At 35.8% G+C, this 15,891-nt stretch overlaps 5 protein-coding genes across 5 annotated transcripts; 3 read left to right on the top strand and 2 right to left on the bottom strand.

Annotated features, from left to right (window-relative positions):
- The first annotated feature begins 660 nt into the window (after positions 1-660).
- Positions 661-987, top strand: Tsp_06072 (transcription initiation factor TFIID subunit 12). Its single transcript, XM_003380302.1, has one exon. The coding sequence runs from the start codon at positions 661-663 to the stop codon at positions 985-987; it is 327 nt and encodes a 108-aa protein (XP_003380350.1).
- Positions 988-1,336: 349 nt separating this feature from the next.
- Positions 1,337-2,771, top strand: Tsp_06073 (major facilitator superfamily domain-containing protein 5). Its single transcript, XM_003380301.1, has 8 exons — positions 1,337-1,363; positions 1,414-1,503; positions 1,582-1,700; positions 1,773-1,909; positions 1,991-2,196; positions 2,288-2,409; positions 2,519-2,617; positions 2,720-2,771. Exons 1-8 carry the CDS (start codon positions 1,337-1,339, stop codon positions 2,769-2,771), a joined length of 852 nt encoding a protein of 283 aa, XP_003380349.1.
- Positions 2,772-2,902: 131 nt separating this feature from the next.
- Positions 2,903-3,525, bottom strand: Tsp_06074 (60S ribosomal protein L26). The gene is made up of 3 exons (XM_003380300.1): positions 3,351-3,525; positions 3,146-3,283; positions 2,903-3,076 (listed from the first exon to the last, which is right to left on the bottom strand). Exons 1-3 carry the CDS (start codon positions 3,516-3,518, stop codon positions 2,942-2,944), a joined length of 441 nt encoding a protein of 146 aa, XP_003380348.1. The 5' UTR covers positions 3,519-3,525; the 3' UTR covers positions 2,903-2,941.
- Positions 3,526-4,412: 887 nt separating this feature from the next.
- Tsp_06075 (protein dif-1) lies at positions 4,413-12,409 on the top strand. Its single transcript, XM_003380299.1, has 20 exons — positions 4,413-4,415; positions 4,562-5,095; positions 5,152-5,343; positions 5,414-5,615; positions 5,683-5,800; positions 7,224-7,286; positions 7,344-7,510; positions 7,574-7,675; positions 8,041-8,214; positions 8,273-8,361; positions 8,444-8,636; positions 8,824-9,205; positions 9,273-9,487; positions 9,872-9,966; positions 10,818-10,984; positions 11,427-11,570; positions 11,630-11,724; positions 11,828-11,974; positions 12,030-12,157; positions 12,221-12,409. The coding sequence occupies exons 1-20, from the start codon at positions 4,413-4,415 to the stop codon at positions 12,407-12,409; spliced, it is 3,399 nt and encodes a 1,132-aa protein (XP_003380347.1).
- Positions 12,410-12,571: 162 nt separating this feature from the next.
- Tsp_06076 (ferredoxin--NADP reductase) lies at positions 12,572-15,566 on the bottom strand. Its single transcript, XM_003380298.1, has 4 exons — positions 15,219-15,566; positions 13,703-14,772; positions 13,002-13,620; positions 12,572-12,868 (listed from the first exon to the last, which is right to left on the bottom strand). Exons 1-4 carry the CDS (start codon positions 15,564-15,566, stop codon positions 12,572-12,574), a joined length of 2,334 nt encoding a protein of 777 aa, XP_003380346.1.
- Between the last annotated feature and the right edge of the window lie 325 nt (positions 15,567-15,891).

The raw sequence follows: 15,891 nt of genomic DNA, 5'->3' as shown, positions 1-15,891 counted from the left end.
GCACGTTGAAATGTTAATATTTTTGCATTTTTGAATAACTTTAAATGCAGAATAAGAATTTTTTAAATTTATGATCAAAGAATGGTACAATTAATATCACATTTCCAGTTACGGTTTGTTTCTAATTAGAAATGGCTTTTCAGATTACGTGTAAAAATAGCTAAAAAATCGTTGTTTTCATGTTATTGTTGATTTTATCATACATAGATTTCAATATTGCAATTTGATTTAACATTATGCTTCATTTTTATTTAAATTTTAATCATCATTGTGATGTGATCAGTTTATGATCCGTTTTTTTTCGTGGCATTGAAAAATAACAATATTTTATTTTTAAATTATCTACAGTAGAAATAGATGGAGTAGAAAATTATCCGCATATTGTTTGATTGTTCTGTTTTGATAAGAGCAGCTATGTTTACTATACGTGACGGTGAGCTTTGTCTTCAGAGTCATCTAGCTTGTGTATAGCATACGACATTGCATATTATTCGTCGATAAACGGCATTCTACGATAACAGTGCACAGAGCGTTGTGCATCGTCGCTTTCGATTCTTGCATTGCCATTCTGTCAATTCCAAAGCTTTGCTTTTGTTGTTGTGGTTTTTTGAATAAGAAAATTTGCATTTTCAAAAACAGCAGGTTTTTATTTGAATCAACATGTTACCGAATTTGAAATCGGAAAGCAAATTACCATTAATAAATGACGACCGTTTCGACGCTTTACTTCGCCAAGTGGATCCGAATGCTGTGCTCGATGAAGACGTACGACGTGCTTTGATGAAAGAAGCGGACCAGTTTATTGAACAAGTGCTGACCAAAGCTTGTCAATTGACCAAACATCGCCGAGGCAGTACACTGGAAACGAGGGATGTGCTGACGGTGCTTGATCGATGTTACAATATTCATTTGCCTGGCAAAAGCGGCATCCCTACCGTTGCCAAATCACGTTCCAATGATCCGAAACCGAAAATTAAAAAGCTCTAAATAATTATATATCCATTTAAATCTGATACTGATGTTTTAACGTCGACAAATTTTTATGTAAAATAATAATAAATTTATCTTATCTTTTTCTTCACTTTTCAAACGTGAAATATTTGTTCTTTCTTTTCAGTAAGTAACAGAATTTCCAATTGCAGATGAATTCCATTTCAAATTTAGCAATCGACTGAAAATTTGCACACGAAAGATACATTTGCCATAATAATTATTCTGATTAATTGAATTCCATTTCATCATTTTAGTGGAAGAAAAAAGATTTGCATTTTATACGGAATACTGTATGCGTTGTCTTGCATAACGAAAGTGAGTTAATTTTGTTTTTGTTAATCAAATGAATAACACTTTCATTTCGATAATTGTATTGTTTTCTTTTTTTAATTTTACACTTAAAATTGTTTTTATTTATAGCATTCCGATGATTTCTGGATTTTACTTATTGGTCGGTTTCTTGGCGGCATCGCAACGTCACTTTTGTACAGTGCATTCGAATCATGGCTAGTTTGTGAAAGTTTCAAGGTGATTTTCACAATTTTTCTTTCTGTTCCTGTTATCCTTTTCTTCTCCCTCTCTTTTTAGGAAGGTTTCGAAGAACCACATTTGAAAGCAGTGTTTGCAAATGTGGTATTGGGCAATTCTATTGTTGCCATCGTTTCTGGCATTATTGCACAGTATGCAGCCGACGTTGTTGGTTTAGTGTACGTTTTCAATTTATTATTACAGTTTCTTTTTGTTACAATTGAAATATTAATTGCATTCTTTACAAACAGAGGCCCGTTTGATGTATCGGCCGTTGTACTTTTAATTATGGTAATCTTGGTGGCGACCACTTGGTCAGAAAACTATGGCAATGAACATTGGTCTTTACGCGATTCAGTTACACAGGCTGTAAAAATCATCGCAAATAGTAAAAATTTTCATTTCCTTTCCCCCATGCTTTTTGCATGTATTGATTCTGTATGGTGAACACGCTGCAGAACAATTGTAGACAAACGAGTTGCCTATCTTGGTCTAGTGCAATCGTTGTTCGAAGGAAGCATGTATACATTTGTACTGGAATGGACACCAGTACTGACCGCTGCTGTTCTCAATTCTCCGGATCCGAAAGATCGTTTTCTGCCACACGGCTTAGTTTTCGCTTCATTTATGATCTGCATTATGATTGGTTCGTCTGTTTTCAAACTGATGGCCAACGTTTGGCGTCCTGAATTTTTCATGAAGTTCTTCTCATGAATAATCACCATTTTCGAATATTTGCAACTTTCATTGGTTTTTCTTTTTTAAGATACATTTTCCTGTGCGCTGCTGCATCGCTAACGTTTCCAGTTTTTCTCTGCTTGAACAGTTTGTTCGTGTTCATGGGCTTTGCCGTATTCGAAATTTGTGTAGGCGTGTTCTGGCCAGCCAGTAGCTTCATGAGAAGCGTCCATGTTCCTGAAAAAGGTTCTCAAATATAAAATACATTTTACTTTCATTGGTCACTGACTAACTGGCCTTTCGTTATATTTACTTTTAGCCAGATCGACCGTGATGAACATTTTTCGTATACCACTGAATCTGGTAGTCGTTATCATTCTGCTGTTCGATTTGCCCATTACCTGGATATTCGTCGGCTGTTTTTTCTTTCTCATGCTGGCCGGAATTTTTCAGCATCTTTTACATTTGTAAAAGAGAGTATTTAAATTTTTTGAAACAATATAATTTTCATTTTTTTCAGGTCAATCGTGAGCTCCAGCAGTGTAGGCGACGAAAAAGCTACAGCTATTTGAAGTGTAACTTTTAAACCACCCTACGTCACTCATGACAACACTAATACTGTCTGTCGACTGATCAAAAAACAATTGTTGAACTTAATAAATAATACCATCATCTGTCCGTGAATAGCAAACAAAATGCGAAATGGAAGCATATAAATTTATTTTTACAATTTTGTTGCTCATCACAGAGTATCCATGAGTACTGTCCCTTCAGAATGCTTGCCTTTCAACTTCTCCATCACTGAACTGCGTCCGCCTGATTTACGTTCAACTATTTTACGTCTGTCCTTGTCCAGCTTCAGCTTCGTAATCGTTACCTGATCAGTAAATAATTTAATAAGCTAAAGTCATTTCATGTGGTAAAAACTGTTAAACATTAAACTTACATTTGAAGGATGAACGCCAACGTAAACAGTAGCTCCATTCGTTTTTTCGCGTGTAATTTTGTCAATATGTAATACGTATTTTTTCCGATAAACGCGCAACACTTTGCCAACATTGCCTTTGTTATGACCGGAACATACCTAATACAATTTTCCCTTTGGTAATATTGTTTAGCATTTTTAGGACTTTTGAAAATTAAAAAAGTACCAAAACTTCGTCGTCTCTTCGAACCGGCAATGTGCGAACATTGTACTTTTGACGAAGTTCACGGCTTAACGCACAGGACATAATCTTTCGGCGAATATGGGAAGGCGCTGTAAAATGTGCTTTGCGATTTTTTCTACGAGAGCTGCTCACAAACTTGTTGAACTTCATTATATCTAAAAGTAACGTTAAATTTAATTTTCAAAATACAGTCCAACTTAAACGTATGCGCAATTATTAAGGATTAATAAAATTGAAGTTACAAGTTCGTGTGACATGACAACAGTATCCTTTATGATCATTAAGTTTAATGTTTTACCAATTACTGTAGTATACTTTAAGTAATTTTTGGCATTATAACGTAAATAGCATTGCAAATCTTAAAAGATAATTTAATTTAATAGTCCTGACTTGATAAAGAATTTTTTATTTTGATATTTAATCTGCAAGCTCTACAATTTAATTCGAATATTTTTAATCTAAAATTCATGTATTAATTAAACGAGTTTAAAATTTTTAATTAAATTATCAAAGCTGATTAATTAATTTTATATTTACTGCGTATAAATACTTATATTCATAGTTTATATTTGATCTAACTTGTGTCTCAGTATTATACGGTTATTCTTTCAAGTACAGTTGTTTCTTCAAAATGGTATTTCTTTTTATTCCATAAAATGAATGAAGATGAATTTTATGCCAGTACGCTGGATTAGATTTTTAAATAATTTTAAATATCATAGATTATTTACCAGCAATGATCAGAATCAGCTTGAACTAACGAAGCCGATCGAACCGAAGCGCAGCGATTACGGCTATTCATTGTCTTACATTTATGATTTTCTTGGTTCTATCTGGCAGTCCGATACAAAGGATAAAAAGATCTGCGTTCAGAAAAATGCATACACAACACCTTCTTATGTTTCTAAAGAAACTATTATTCAAGAAACGCTTGAAATTGTGAGACAGCTTGGAATTGCAAAAACCGTTCACGATCAACTGGAAGTTGTTAACAATTTGCGGCACCATTTAAATTCTTTTCCTGAATGCCGAACAATTCGCGAAATGGTATGAAATTTTTTCATTAAAATTCGGTTTTAAAAGTAAAACTTATTTCAAGTTATTTTTGAATGTTTTATATACAAATTTTCCACGAGTGTATTAAAGTTGTGTATGAATTGTATATGATTTTTTAAAAAAATTGTTTATTTTAGAGAACTGTAACGCCTTTGTTAATTCAGTGGCACAGGAAGACCTGTGGTGGAGAGCTTCGAGAACAGCTTTCTGAATGTTTAGCTTTAATGGGTCACGTGCAACCTGTAAGTGGGAGCGGTATTCGATTGCTCTCCATAGACGGAGGTGGAACAAGGTTGGAATATAAGGAGTTTTTTATTTCAGTTTTTAATATTATGCTCTGTAGAGGTTTGATGGCTCTTGAAGTATTAGAAGCGTTGGAATCTGCCTGTGCGGGCTACCGAATTCACGAGTTGTTCGATTACATGGTCGGTGTGAGCACCGGCGCCATTATTGTTGCCCTCATTGGTGGCTTGGGACTGAATGCCGCAGAGTGCAGAACAATTTATGAATTAGTTCCTGCGCGACTTTTTGCACAAAGCAAAATTAGCGGCTCTTTAGGGCTAGTGCGTTCCCATTCTTATTACAGCACCGAAACATGGATAACACTCTTACGGCAAGCTTTGGGCGAGAAAACTTTTCTTCAAACAACTCACAAAAAAATGCATCCTAAAGTAAGCAGTCCTCCGATTTTTGCCTATTGTATATTATTAAAAAACAAAATTTTCAGCTTGGATTGGTAAGCTGTGTTCCCCGTGATGGTCGATTGTATCCATTTGTATTTCGAAATTACAATCATCCCATTGGATTGCGTTCCAGTTTTGAAGGCAGTTGTCAGTATCGCCTTTGGGAAGCGGTTCAAGCTAGCGCAGCAGCTCCTGGTTATTTTCAAGAGTGCAGGTTGCATAATTTGCTACACCAGGTATGTAATTTGTGGGTTGAATATTGGGCGTTTGCATGAAAATGTTCTTTTCAAACAAACAACAATAAAGGATGGTGGAATGATTGCAAATAATCCAACGGCTGTTGGTATTCACGAATGTCGACATTTGTGGCCCAATATACCTTTTCAGTGCATTCTTTCTATCGGAAATGGATCTTTTAGAGTGAATAACAAACGTTCCCCGACCACAGACTATTCATCACTACGCGATCGAATTGCTCAAATTATCGAAAGCGCTACAGAAACTGAAAGTAAATCTAAACTGTACTCATAATTGTGCTATGCTAAATAAATAAATTGATTTTATTTGTGTTTCAGTGGTGCATAGAACCATTTCAGATTTAGTTCATCCATCGACATATGTCAGATTGAATCCGTACATGTCGCAGAGATACTCTTTGGATGAAAGTGACGTGCATCGATTAAAGCAAATGCAGTATGATGCTAAGATTTATTTGAGGAAGAATATGAGAAAAATTAAAACGGCATCCGAGCTGCTGCTCAAGAAAAAAAGTCCATTTCAAGAACTAATGGAATTTTTTAAATGACATTCTCTTTCATCCTATATGTATAAATGTACAGCGATGTATGCGGGTGTGTATAATTTCAACACACATGCTGGATTCATGCGTGTAAAAATTAATGATTAGTTTGCTTTTAAAAGCTTTTATACCGTTTTACATGATTTTATTATTTTGTAACGCTTGTTAATTTTGTTTGTGATCGTTGTTGTTTTTGTTTCAGTAAAAATGTTTTTTTTCATGGTGGTTTAGGGTGTATTATTGAAAAATTAGAGACGTACGTATGCAGAATTAAAGAAGTAAACTAGAAATTACAATTTTCATATTAGAATTGGCATAAACGTTATTTGAACTTGCATTTTTTTAACTGTACTACAGTTTGACAGTAATCCTATTCTGTGATGCAGTCGTGTAATTATTTGCTTCACGCGTATTTTTTGAAGATTAATTGAACTGTGTCACATTAATGTGAAAAATAAAGTGAGAGACATTTTAACAAATTATGCTATTCAAATTAATAAGCAATTTATGATTTTATAAAAAGGATTTGGTTTAGTTTAGAAAAAGTCAGTATTTGTGTCAGCGTTTGCTGTTGTTCATTAGTCATGGATGAAAAGGTGGCTGCTGAACTAATAGAACAGGTTGAGATGTTTGTTGTATAATACTGATATTATTTACAGTTTTGACATCTTTTCCAGATTCGTAGTATAGATGCGTTGTTGGAAGCGACAGAACTCCCGGATAGGGAAGACATGCTGCGCCTAAGAGAAGATCTGATAACCTTGTTGCCTAGTTCATCTGTGAATGCAGAAAGTCGGGCAGTCGATTTGCAGGAAGATTCCAACATAGAGTCCAGTTTGACAAGCGACTCTGATTTATTTGAACAGTTTATTGGTTTGCGATGTCGTGTTCCTTGCTATAATAAGCATTCATCAGTTTCATACCACAATGCAATCATATTTGATATTGAAGACATGACATCATCTACCCCTGAAGATATCTTGGTAAATAATTTTATTTTGCATTATCATTTTAATTTATATAAAAACGTCCGTTTTTGTTGTTTTTTCTTCATTGCATATGCTAGAGTAAAGTGGAAGATATAGTTAATTAATGTTTTTATGATAAGTTAATTTTTGCTTTATACCATATTAAAGCTGTTTGGAAATTAACTTTTGTTGTTTAAAAAGGTGAAGGTTTTGTACATCAATCCAGTTGAACGTTCGATGCAGCCATGTAAACATTTTCTAGATAACAAGTGCACTTTTAATGAGAATTGTCGGTACGCATGATTGCCATTCTCTTCATTTTCTTTCCCTCTTTATTCATTTAATTTAGTTATTCTCATGGTGAAACTGTGAAATTTGGTGATATAATTGAATATGAAGAGCCTGATTTTGAGTAGGATGTTCACAGAACAGTATTTTACCATTTGAATTGTTTTATATATTTTTATAGAAATTTATCTGTTGGCTCAAAGTGTTTGGTTAAATGTGGCTCTGAAGACTTGTGGAAGTTGGCATCAGTGACGTCCATTTCATTGGAAGAGGAACAAATTGCCGCTCGTCTTGCCAATACAGGCGTTGTGTTAGCTGTAAATTTTGAACATGTCTTTCCATTGAACGGTAGAAAGATGAAATATTTATTTTAAATTTTATGAAAAGGGGAAAAAGAATTTTATTTTTCAGAACAGAGCAGTTTGAAAATAGAAGTGAATCAGGCGGAGGAGAGCTTGCCAAAAGCTCTGCTTTCTTCTTCTTCTTCTGCCGGAAGTACTGACCCTGTTTGCAGTACGTCTGCTGCATCTGGTTCTTTAATTGGTGATTGGGAAGTTCATACTCGAGTAATATTATTTTTCAACAGTTTTATAATTTAAATACAATTTATAATTGAACATGCATCATTTGTGAAATAAGTTGCTGAAAGTTTGTCATGTTCAATTTTTTTTCTTTTGTTCAACAGGGCATAGGTACAAAACTGATGGAAAAGATGGGCTACATCAGAGGACAAGGATTGGGCAAAGACAATCTCGGTCAGACCGAACCGATCGCAGTTCACGTTTTTCCCAAGGGTATTAATTTTTTTATCATAAAATATTTTTTGGAATGTTTGCTTTTGTTCTTTTTGTAAATAATTATTAATGTTTATATTTTAGGAAAATCTCTTGATCATTGTTTGCAAATACAGCGTAACAAAGAATCCAAAGATCTGCCGGTTGAGAAGTTGCGAGTGCATTTGGATGACAAAAAATATGAAGCAAAATTGGCGAAAAGGACCGAAGCAGTTGAAAAATTTTTTGATATGATTAATGGTCATCTGCAAACGCCAGGTATGAGTGGAAATTTTAAAGTTATTTAAATATTCCATTTCATGCATTCAATTTGAAGATGCGAATCAACGCAAACGTACGGCCGAAAAGGGGGCGACTGTTGTTGATATATCTTCGAAAAAAAGTTGTCATGATTTGCAGATTACTGTAAGTTATATTTTCTTGTTGAAGTATTGATTCAAATTGACCAATAAGGATGTGATATTGTTATTAAATAACTTTTTTTCAGCTGCTTAAAGTTGGTGAAGAAGTGAAGCAGATGAAAAAGCGCGTGAACAGTTTGAAGCAAGCTCTTCGTCGTAATGACGGAAAAGATTCTGTTGTAGCTGGAGATTTGCAAATAAAATTGAAATTAGCCGAAGAGCAATTACAGTTGTCATTGGGAAAGCAGGCTCGAATCGAAAATGAAGTCAAGGATCGCCGTGAAAAGCAGCGTTTCTTTAAATTTTAATTTTTCTGCTGTATGTTTAAAACATCAACAGATGGTAGTAAATAATTTTTGCTGTTTTTTGAAACATTTCATATTTTGCCGATTGCATATTAGTGGATTAGTGTCCATTTGAAAATATTCTGCAAAAGAAAGGATGCAGTGAATAATAAACATTTCAGTTTTGTTTTTCTTTTGTTCGGCGAATTGTATACAGATAAATATGGTGGAAAATGATTCGAAATCGATCGATTTGGTGAAACCACGTCAAGATACGGATCCACTGAGAAATTTCTTAGCCGGTGGTATTGGGGGCGTTTGTTGCGTTGTCACTGGTCATCCATTTGATACGATCAAAGTTCGTCTGCAGACAGCATCAGCGGCTACCGGTGGAACAAGTACATTGTCTTGTCTGAAGAAGACGGTCGTTGAAGAAGGTGTACTGGCGTTGTACAAAGGCATGGCAGCTCCAGTAGTCGGTGTGGCTCCGCTGTTTGCGTTGTACTTCTTCGGCTGCAGCATTGGCAAACGGTTGCAGCAGACCAATGCTGACGAGCAGCTTTCGTATGGTTTCAGATGTTAAAATTGATCTTAAAATTGGAAATTTCAATTAGTTTATCTTTTTTTTCAGTATACTTAAAACATTTAATGCTGGAGCTTTGTCAGGTATGATGACAACTTTGATTGTGGCCCCGGGCGAGAGGATCAAATGCCTACTTCAAGTACAGCATCAGCATCAGGGTTCAGAGGCGAAGTATACCGGTCCTGTGGACGTGTTCAAGAAACTTTACAAAGAAGGTGGTATTCGTAGTATTTATCGCGGAACAGTGGCTACTCTGCTTCGAGGTGAATGGTTGTCTTTTTTCTTCAAATTGACCACACTGTTCCAATTTAAATGATACCATTTTATTGTTGTAGATGTGCCAGCAAGTGGAGCGTATTTGGCAACGTATGAATTTCTGATGAGATCCATGAAAAGTTCTGAGTAGGTTTTCGTGAAGTTAAAATAATGAGAAAAATAATCACTGCTAACAATTGGTGAAAAGCTACATTTTCATCGTTCAAAGTGATACAGGTGAACTAAGCGTTTCGAAGACATTGTTAGCCGGTGGTGTAGCAGGTCTGGCTAATTGGGCAGTAGCATTGCCACAGGATGTTCTGAAATCACGTTTACAGATTGGTATATATTTTTTGAATGAAAACTTTTATTTGTATTTTAATATTTATCAGCACCCTCTGGCATGTATCCTAATGGAATGCGTGATGTGGCACGGCAACTGATTCGAGAAGAAGGACCATTGGCCTTGTACAGAGGCTTTACCCCTGTGATGCTGCGCGCCTTTCCTGCTAATGCGGTTGAAGATTTATTATAATTATCATTTGAGCTTCATTTCACAATTTACATTTTTCAGGCTTGTTTTTTGGGATATGAGATTGCAATGAAAGGTTTGATAAAGATGGGGTTGTAGATTCTTACACCAAGTAAAGGTTGCAAGAGTTGCAAGCGGATGGATGATGATCGTTAGTTTTTCACTTATCAGTGTTTTTGTTCATGCATGGATGATGGATTTGATTAATTTAATTTCAGTTGTTGATCATATAGTATCTACTTTTTTCTCTGACCAATTGAAGATTGATTTTTTTATTATGCCTTACAACGCATCTTTATGATTTGTGGGTAATTATCTATCATGATTTGGCTGTTTATAATTTGAAAATTAAAGACAAATAGTGGTGTTTATATTGCTTTTAAAAAGTCTTTCAAGTTCTTACAAAGGAAACAAAATAAATACGTTTTTTTACAAGAGTTTGCAATGTTTTTTCCTTTTACATGAATAACTTTCTATTGAAACTGATTTTAAATTATTTGTCATCAAATATTTTTTTAAAGTTGATTTTATTTATGTCATTTGAGAATCATGACATTTTAATGTGTATCATAAATTTGCGTACGTTGTCAGGAGATAAATGATCATTAAGTTCAGTTGTGATACGGTAAATTATTTTGTATCTTACTGTAGCTTTATTTGAACGAAAACTGTTGAATGTTATTGTTGCTTTCTTTTTAGCTTTTTACTTTTTATGTAAAATCTGTGTTTGTGGTAAAAAGTCACTGATAGCTCTTACTTCGGCTTTCTACGCTTACAAAGATAATCAATATGTATATTCTTTTTAGGATTATATTAATAATCGCCTTGAGAAGCATTCCGTCCGAGTACACGTTTCAACTATGGGATTTCAAGAATTCACAGGATATTTTTTAATTGCGTTTGGCACGCCACTTGCCATTTTTCTCTGCGTGATCATGCACGATCCTATGCGAATAATACTCTTCGTCGGAGCGTGAGTGAATGATATTTTATGAATTTGTTTGAAACTGTAGTAATTTAAAAAGGGTGTGAATGGGTTATATTATTCAGACGTTGAAATTGTAGATTCTTATTTAAAATGAACTTTTAAATGATTCACTTTTACAGTTTGGTAGCTTTCTAACATGACAGATGTGAAGGTTTGGATAAGTGAAATTTTAAAATTGTTCAACTTCTGATGGTACGATAGTTTTAATTCAAATTTTTAATTAAATTGAAGAATGTTATTAACTCATTCCAATAATCTCTGGTTTACTGTCATTGATTGGGCAATTCATTTTTACGAGCTCTGTGTGTCGTATTTAGAGTTTAGCTGTTTATGTAATTTCTGCATGGATGAAAATTTAAACATTATTTTTCGAAGAGTTTTTCTAAATTTTATCCCATTTTTTTGAGGTTCAGTTTGTATTGTTTAGGGCTTTCTTCTACATGATATCTATTCTTCTTGCTGCCATCATTTGGTTTATTCTTCCACACTTTGATGGAATTTTGTGCTTTACCGTTTTCTTGTTTGTCTTCTTACAAGAAGTTATTCGTTACTTATATTACAAACTAATTAGGTAAGACTTTTTTTCATATGTTTTAATTTTCAAGTTTAAATATGATAATTTTCTCTCAGACGGGCCCAAGCTGGCTTAGATGTAGTGACTGAAGGAAATGACAGCGTCGAAGGAGTACATCCGTTGAAGCATGCTAACCACATGATTTCATTCGGTAAGTTTTCAGTATAGTGTGTTTCAATTTCAATAATTTAATATATATGTGAACAGTGTCATTCATTGCTCTGTTATTAATTAATGTTGTTTTTTGATTTTAGTAATTGGAATGGGTTTTGGTTCAATGGCCGGTGTAATTGCCCTCGTGAATGGTTTAGCGGACAGTTCCGGTCCGGGTACAGTTGGCTTGCCGTCTGCTTTGAAATTTAACGACATGCATGGCTCTTATCATTTCTTTCTCATCTCTTGTAAGAATTGTTGAAATAATTGATTGTTTAAGCAGATTAATTGTTTACCTTTTAGCAATCTCAGTTGCAGCATTGATTCTGCTTCATGTCATGTGGAATGTGATAATTTTTCACGCTTGCGATAAGAAAGCGACATGGTTAGCCATGTTTGCCATTGCAGATCACTTTCTCGTCGCCGGCATAGTGAGTGCATTGGGTTTTTTTTCAGAAATTGTCGCTCATTTCTAATTTAACACCGTTTATTAGAGCTTTTACAATCGTAGCAACGTGTGGGCGGCGAGTTTGAGTTGTTTGTATGGATCGTTGCTTTTGTTCTCCGGTCTCGCATTTGCAGTCTCAGGAGGTAACGTGAAAAATGCATGCTTGTTCATTCGTTGCATTTTTGATCCTCGCCTGCGAGCTCAAAATACACCAAATGTGGATCAGCGATTTTAAACAGTATTTTAATGTTTAAAAATACAGTATGCCAGAGGAAAAGGAAAAACCAAAAGTTTCCAAAGAAAAAAAAATAATAATCCTTCCAAACAAATCGATCTGTTTCTTTTCTTTCTCTTTTTCCATTCACGTATTCATTGAAGATTTCCTTGCTTTGCTGAATTAAATAGAATTTCTGGCAATGAATTCATGCTCTATACGATCTTTATAAACACGAACCAGCCGAAAGCCGCTTCTTTCGGCAGTATTTTCTGTAATTATAACTTCTAGACCATCCTCACCCTGACCAACTGTATTACGATGATAATGACCACAGAACAGCTTTTTCACTTTAAGCTGGCGTATCCATTCTAGAAATTGCTTTCTTTTATTCTCATATGGTATGTTAAATGCCATTGGCCAGCAACGGGATATGAACATTGGCTCTTCTTTCGGGTCATTGATAAATGGTGGAATATGCTGAAATGAAATGAGATGTAAATGAATTTAAATTTTAATTCCAAATTGACATTTAATATGTACATGTAGCAATGATTCTGATGATGATGAATTCAGTTGAAGTAAATAAAACAACAGTTGATGATAATTTTACCTGAAATGCAATCACATGCGTCGGTTGCTCCTTGTCAGTTCGTTCAGCTTCGTTTTCAAACCAAACTGCTTGCTGATCGATGTGCATATCCATGCCGGTGATGGGGAGAAAATATTGTGAATTGAAAACGAAAAATTTCACCTCTCCTACCCAGAATGCGTAGAAATCCGATCCAAATTGTTCACGGTACAATTGCAACGTGTGTGCAGTGGGCTTGTCACCGATGTCGTGATTGCCGCAGACGTAGATCGGCTTGATATCCGTCCGCAGAAGTTTCACAGTTTGTTCAAAATCACGAATTTGTACAGCTTTTGCAGATGTATACGGTTCGGCGTGGGTGAAGTCACCGCAGAAAACTACAAACTCCGGTGGCGGCTTCAGTGTGTTGATCGCCAGTATTGCATTTTTCATTTCTTTTTTGCCTTCGGACAAATTCGACGAATCTGTTGAATGCAAGCCTAGCTGTGGATCTGCAACCACGGCAAATGTGAAATCTTTCCATTCACCTTTACACTCTTGCATATCTTGTTTGTTGATTGAGAAATAAAAATGATTTGCATTATACAAAAAAATAAGCACAACAATTTGTACAAGTATGAAATCAAAGGTTTCAGAGATCCTTGATATTTTTCAGTATACACAATTGTTGGAAATTTCTACTCATTTATTCAGTTTTGATTTGAGATTTACTTAATTTTAACATTTCCTCTAAGCTGACAACCTTCTGCCTTGGTTTGGCATTCGCTTTTCCACGATTTTGTTCAATTTCGTCCAAATTTTTCCACTCCGACCAAGAGATCCACTTCTCGGAACGATTTTTCAACAGTTGCTGTATGTCACCATTTTTTCCAGGTATCTTTTTCAAATCTTCAATTACAGTCAGTGCTACATTTTTCGCGTCAATTTGGGTCTGGGCTAGGATGCGGTTTGGACCTTGCCTACACCAGCCGCATGCGTACAATCCTCTTCGACCAATTACCCGTCCTTGGCCATCAGTCAGAACACCTCCGAGCTTGTCGTCAAAAGGAAACTGACCCGGCTCGATGTTCACTGTTCTATAGCCACAGCTGTAAATAAGCAAGCTTGCATTGATTTCCTCAAATCGATCGGTCGGTCGAATTGTCGCATTCTCACAGTTGTAGCCACTGGAGGTGGTCAACTGATTTTCCACGAATCGAACTGCTTGCAAATTGTGATGCGAGTCGCCAATTGCTTTGTCGAACGATAGAAGAAATCTCAACGACAAGCTGCGTTCATCTGCATGATCAACGCTCGACGCAGAGTCCACCATTTCTGACATCAGTTTGAGCAGACGTTGCTTGGGACGGTCGAACCGATGCGCATCTTGTCGAATCGGATCCAAGTCACAACCGCGTACAATCGTATTCACTCCCTGAAGACGACTCAACTCACGCAACTCTTTGGTCGTGAAAGATACTTGGGCCGGACCTCGACGACCGACCAGCACCACTCTTTTCAATCGGCTTTTGTTCAATGCTTCGAGCGCATGCTCAGCTATGTCGGTATGCTGAAAGTTTTCCACCCTGCTCAGCAATACACGTACAATATCCAAAGCGACATTACCGTGGCCGATGACCACCGCCGTGCTGTTGTCGCTTTGCAAATTTGGATTCACTCCACCACATTCGGGTAGACCGTTGTACCAGCCGACGAAGTCGCGCGCCGAAAAGCAATTTCCAATTGAACAGTCCAACTTGGGCAACGGATTCGCTTCCGAAGCTCCATAAGCTAACACTACAGCGTCGTAATGCTGAAAAGTACACCACCATCGGCATGAAAATCAATACTGAACAAAACGCCATTTCACTATCTAGTAAGTATGTACTTAATTTTCAATAATTACCGTATGTATACAGCAATCAAATTGTCAGTTCAGTTTTGTAATTTTTCAAAAATTTAAAATTAGCATTAACTGAGAAATTAATTTATCCGTCGAATAAAACGACGATGTCACGCGACATTAATGGAAAACTTCTGTACAAACATGTAAGCATTTATAAATGTTTGTGCGTGCGTTTGTTCAAAAAATGAAATAAACCCCTCCTCATGTATGATTGCATTCAATAACCGCTGGAAATATAGTTGGCCAGCGCCGAGAAAGTATTTAAATTTTGTCACATCATGTATAGTAAAGATGATTTTGTTCAACTTTTACAGAATGTATTATGAAAAGTTACCGCCGAGAAAATAACATACATGAAGCAATTCTGCAATCAGCAGCTCTTTTCCAATGTGTACATTTCCGAAGAAACGAAATCGATCGGCGAATGAGGCGACTGTTCTTTCGAAGCCGTTGATGCAGCTTTTCAAATCTTGATGATCAGGAGCAATGCCATAGCGTACCAATCCATACGGAACGGGATATTTTTCGAAAACGTCCACCAAGCATTGTTGGTCACCGCTCAGCAGAGTTTGGCTACAGTAGAAGCCGGCGGGACCGCTTCCGACGACTGCGATCCGTTTTGCATATTTACCAGTGGAAAACAAGCGAACAACAGGCCAAGCTTTAATTGTTGAGGTAAAAATGAAACATGATCGCGTCATTGTTCAACGTTGTCGCATTAGCACAGTATCAATAGAAAAATATTTTTCATATTCTCTTCTTTTTCTCTTTTACTGTTGTAAAGTTGGGCTTTTTTTCTATTCAAGATCGGGAAACGTTCTTTTTTGAGGGTTTGTTAACACAGAAAATTTACTATAATCGTATATGATGAGTAGGTTCGTAATAATGTTGCAATTTTGTTTTCGCAGTCTTTATTTAGGGAAATTCTCATTTTTGACCATAATCTTCTGAGCATTACCATAATGAAGAAGTATTGTAGGAAGGTACTCTGATTAAACTTTAGCTAAATTAATTAAATTAAATAAG

This window comes from Trichinella spiralis (genome assembly GCF_000181795.1).
Source record: "Trichinella spiralis strain ISS 195 chromosome Unknown Scfld2, whole genome shotgun sequence".
Taxonomy (NCBI): Eukaryota; Metazoa; Nematoda; class Enoplea; order Trichinellida; family Trichinellidae; genus Trichinella; species Trichinella spiralis.
Note: the sequence above shows the minus strand (reverse complement) of the source record. Positions and strands in the feature narration are given on the sequence as shown.

Coding starts and splice junctions, on each gene's coding strand:
- Tsp_06072 (XM_003380302.1), top strand. CDS start 661: ATGTTACCGAATTTGAAATCGGAAAGCAAATTACCATTAATAAATGAC.
- Tsp_06074 (XM_003380300.1), bottom strand. CDS start 3,518: ATGAAGTTCAACAAGTTTGTGAGCAGCTCTCGTAGAAAAAATCGCAAA. Junction 3,284..3,350: donor GAAGAGACGACGAAGTTTTG/GTACTTTTTTAA, acceptor AAATTGTATTAG/GTATGTTCCGGTCATAACAA. Junction 3,077..3,145: donor TTGGCGTTCATCCTTCAAAT/GTAAGTTTAATG, acceptor TTTACTGATCAG/GTAACGATTACGAAGCTGAA.
- Tsp_06076 (XM_003380298.1), bottom strand. CDS start 15,566: ATGACGCGATCATGTTTCATTTTTACCTCAACAATTAAAGCTTGGCCT. Junction 14,773..15,218: donor TGATTGCAGAATTGCTTCAT/GTATGTTATTTT, acceptor TGTACTTTTCAG/CATTACGACGCTGTAGTGTT. Junction 12,869..13,001: donor CGCATGTGATTGCATTTCAG/GTAAAATTATCA, acceptor ATTTCATTTCAG/CATATTCCACCATTTATCAA.
- Tsp_06073 (XM_003380301.1), top strand. CDS start 1,337: ATGAATAACACTTTCATTTCGATAATT. Junction 1,504..1,581: donor GTGCATTCGAATCATGGCTA/GTTTGTGAAAGT, acceptor CTCTCTTTTTAG/GAAGGTTTCGAAGAACCACA. Junction 1,701..1,772: donor GCCGACGTTGTTGGTTTAGT/GTACGTTTTCAA, acceptor CTTTACAAACAG/AGGCCCGTTTGATGTATCGG.
- Tsp_06075 (XM_003380299.1), top strand. Junction 7,287..7,343: donor TATGAAGAGCCTGATTTTGA/GTAGGATGTTCA, acceptor ATATTTTTATAG/AAATTTATCTGTTGGCTCAA. Junction 9,206..9,272: donor AATGCTGACGAGCAGCTTTC/GTATGGTTTCAG, acceptor CTTTTTTTTCAG/TATACTTAAAACATTTAATG.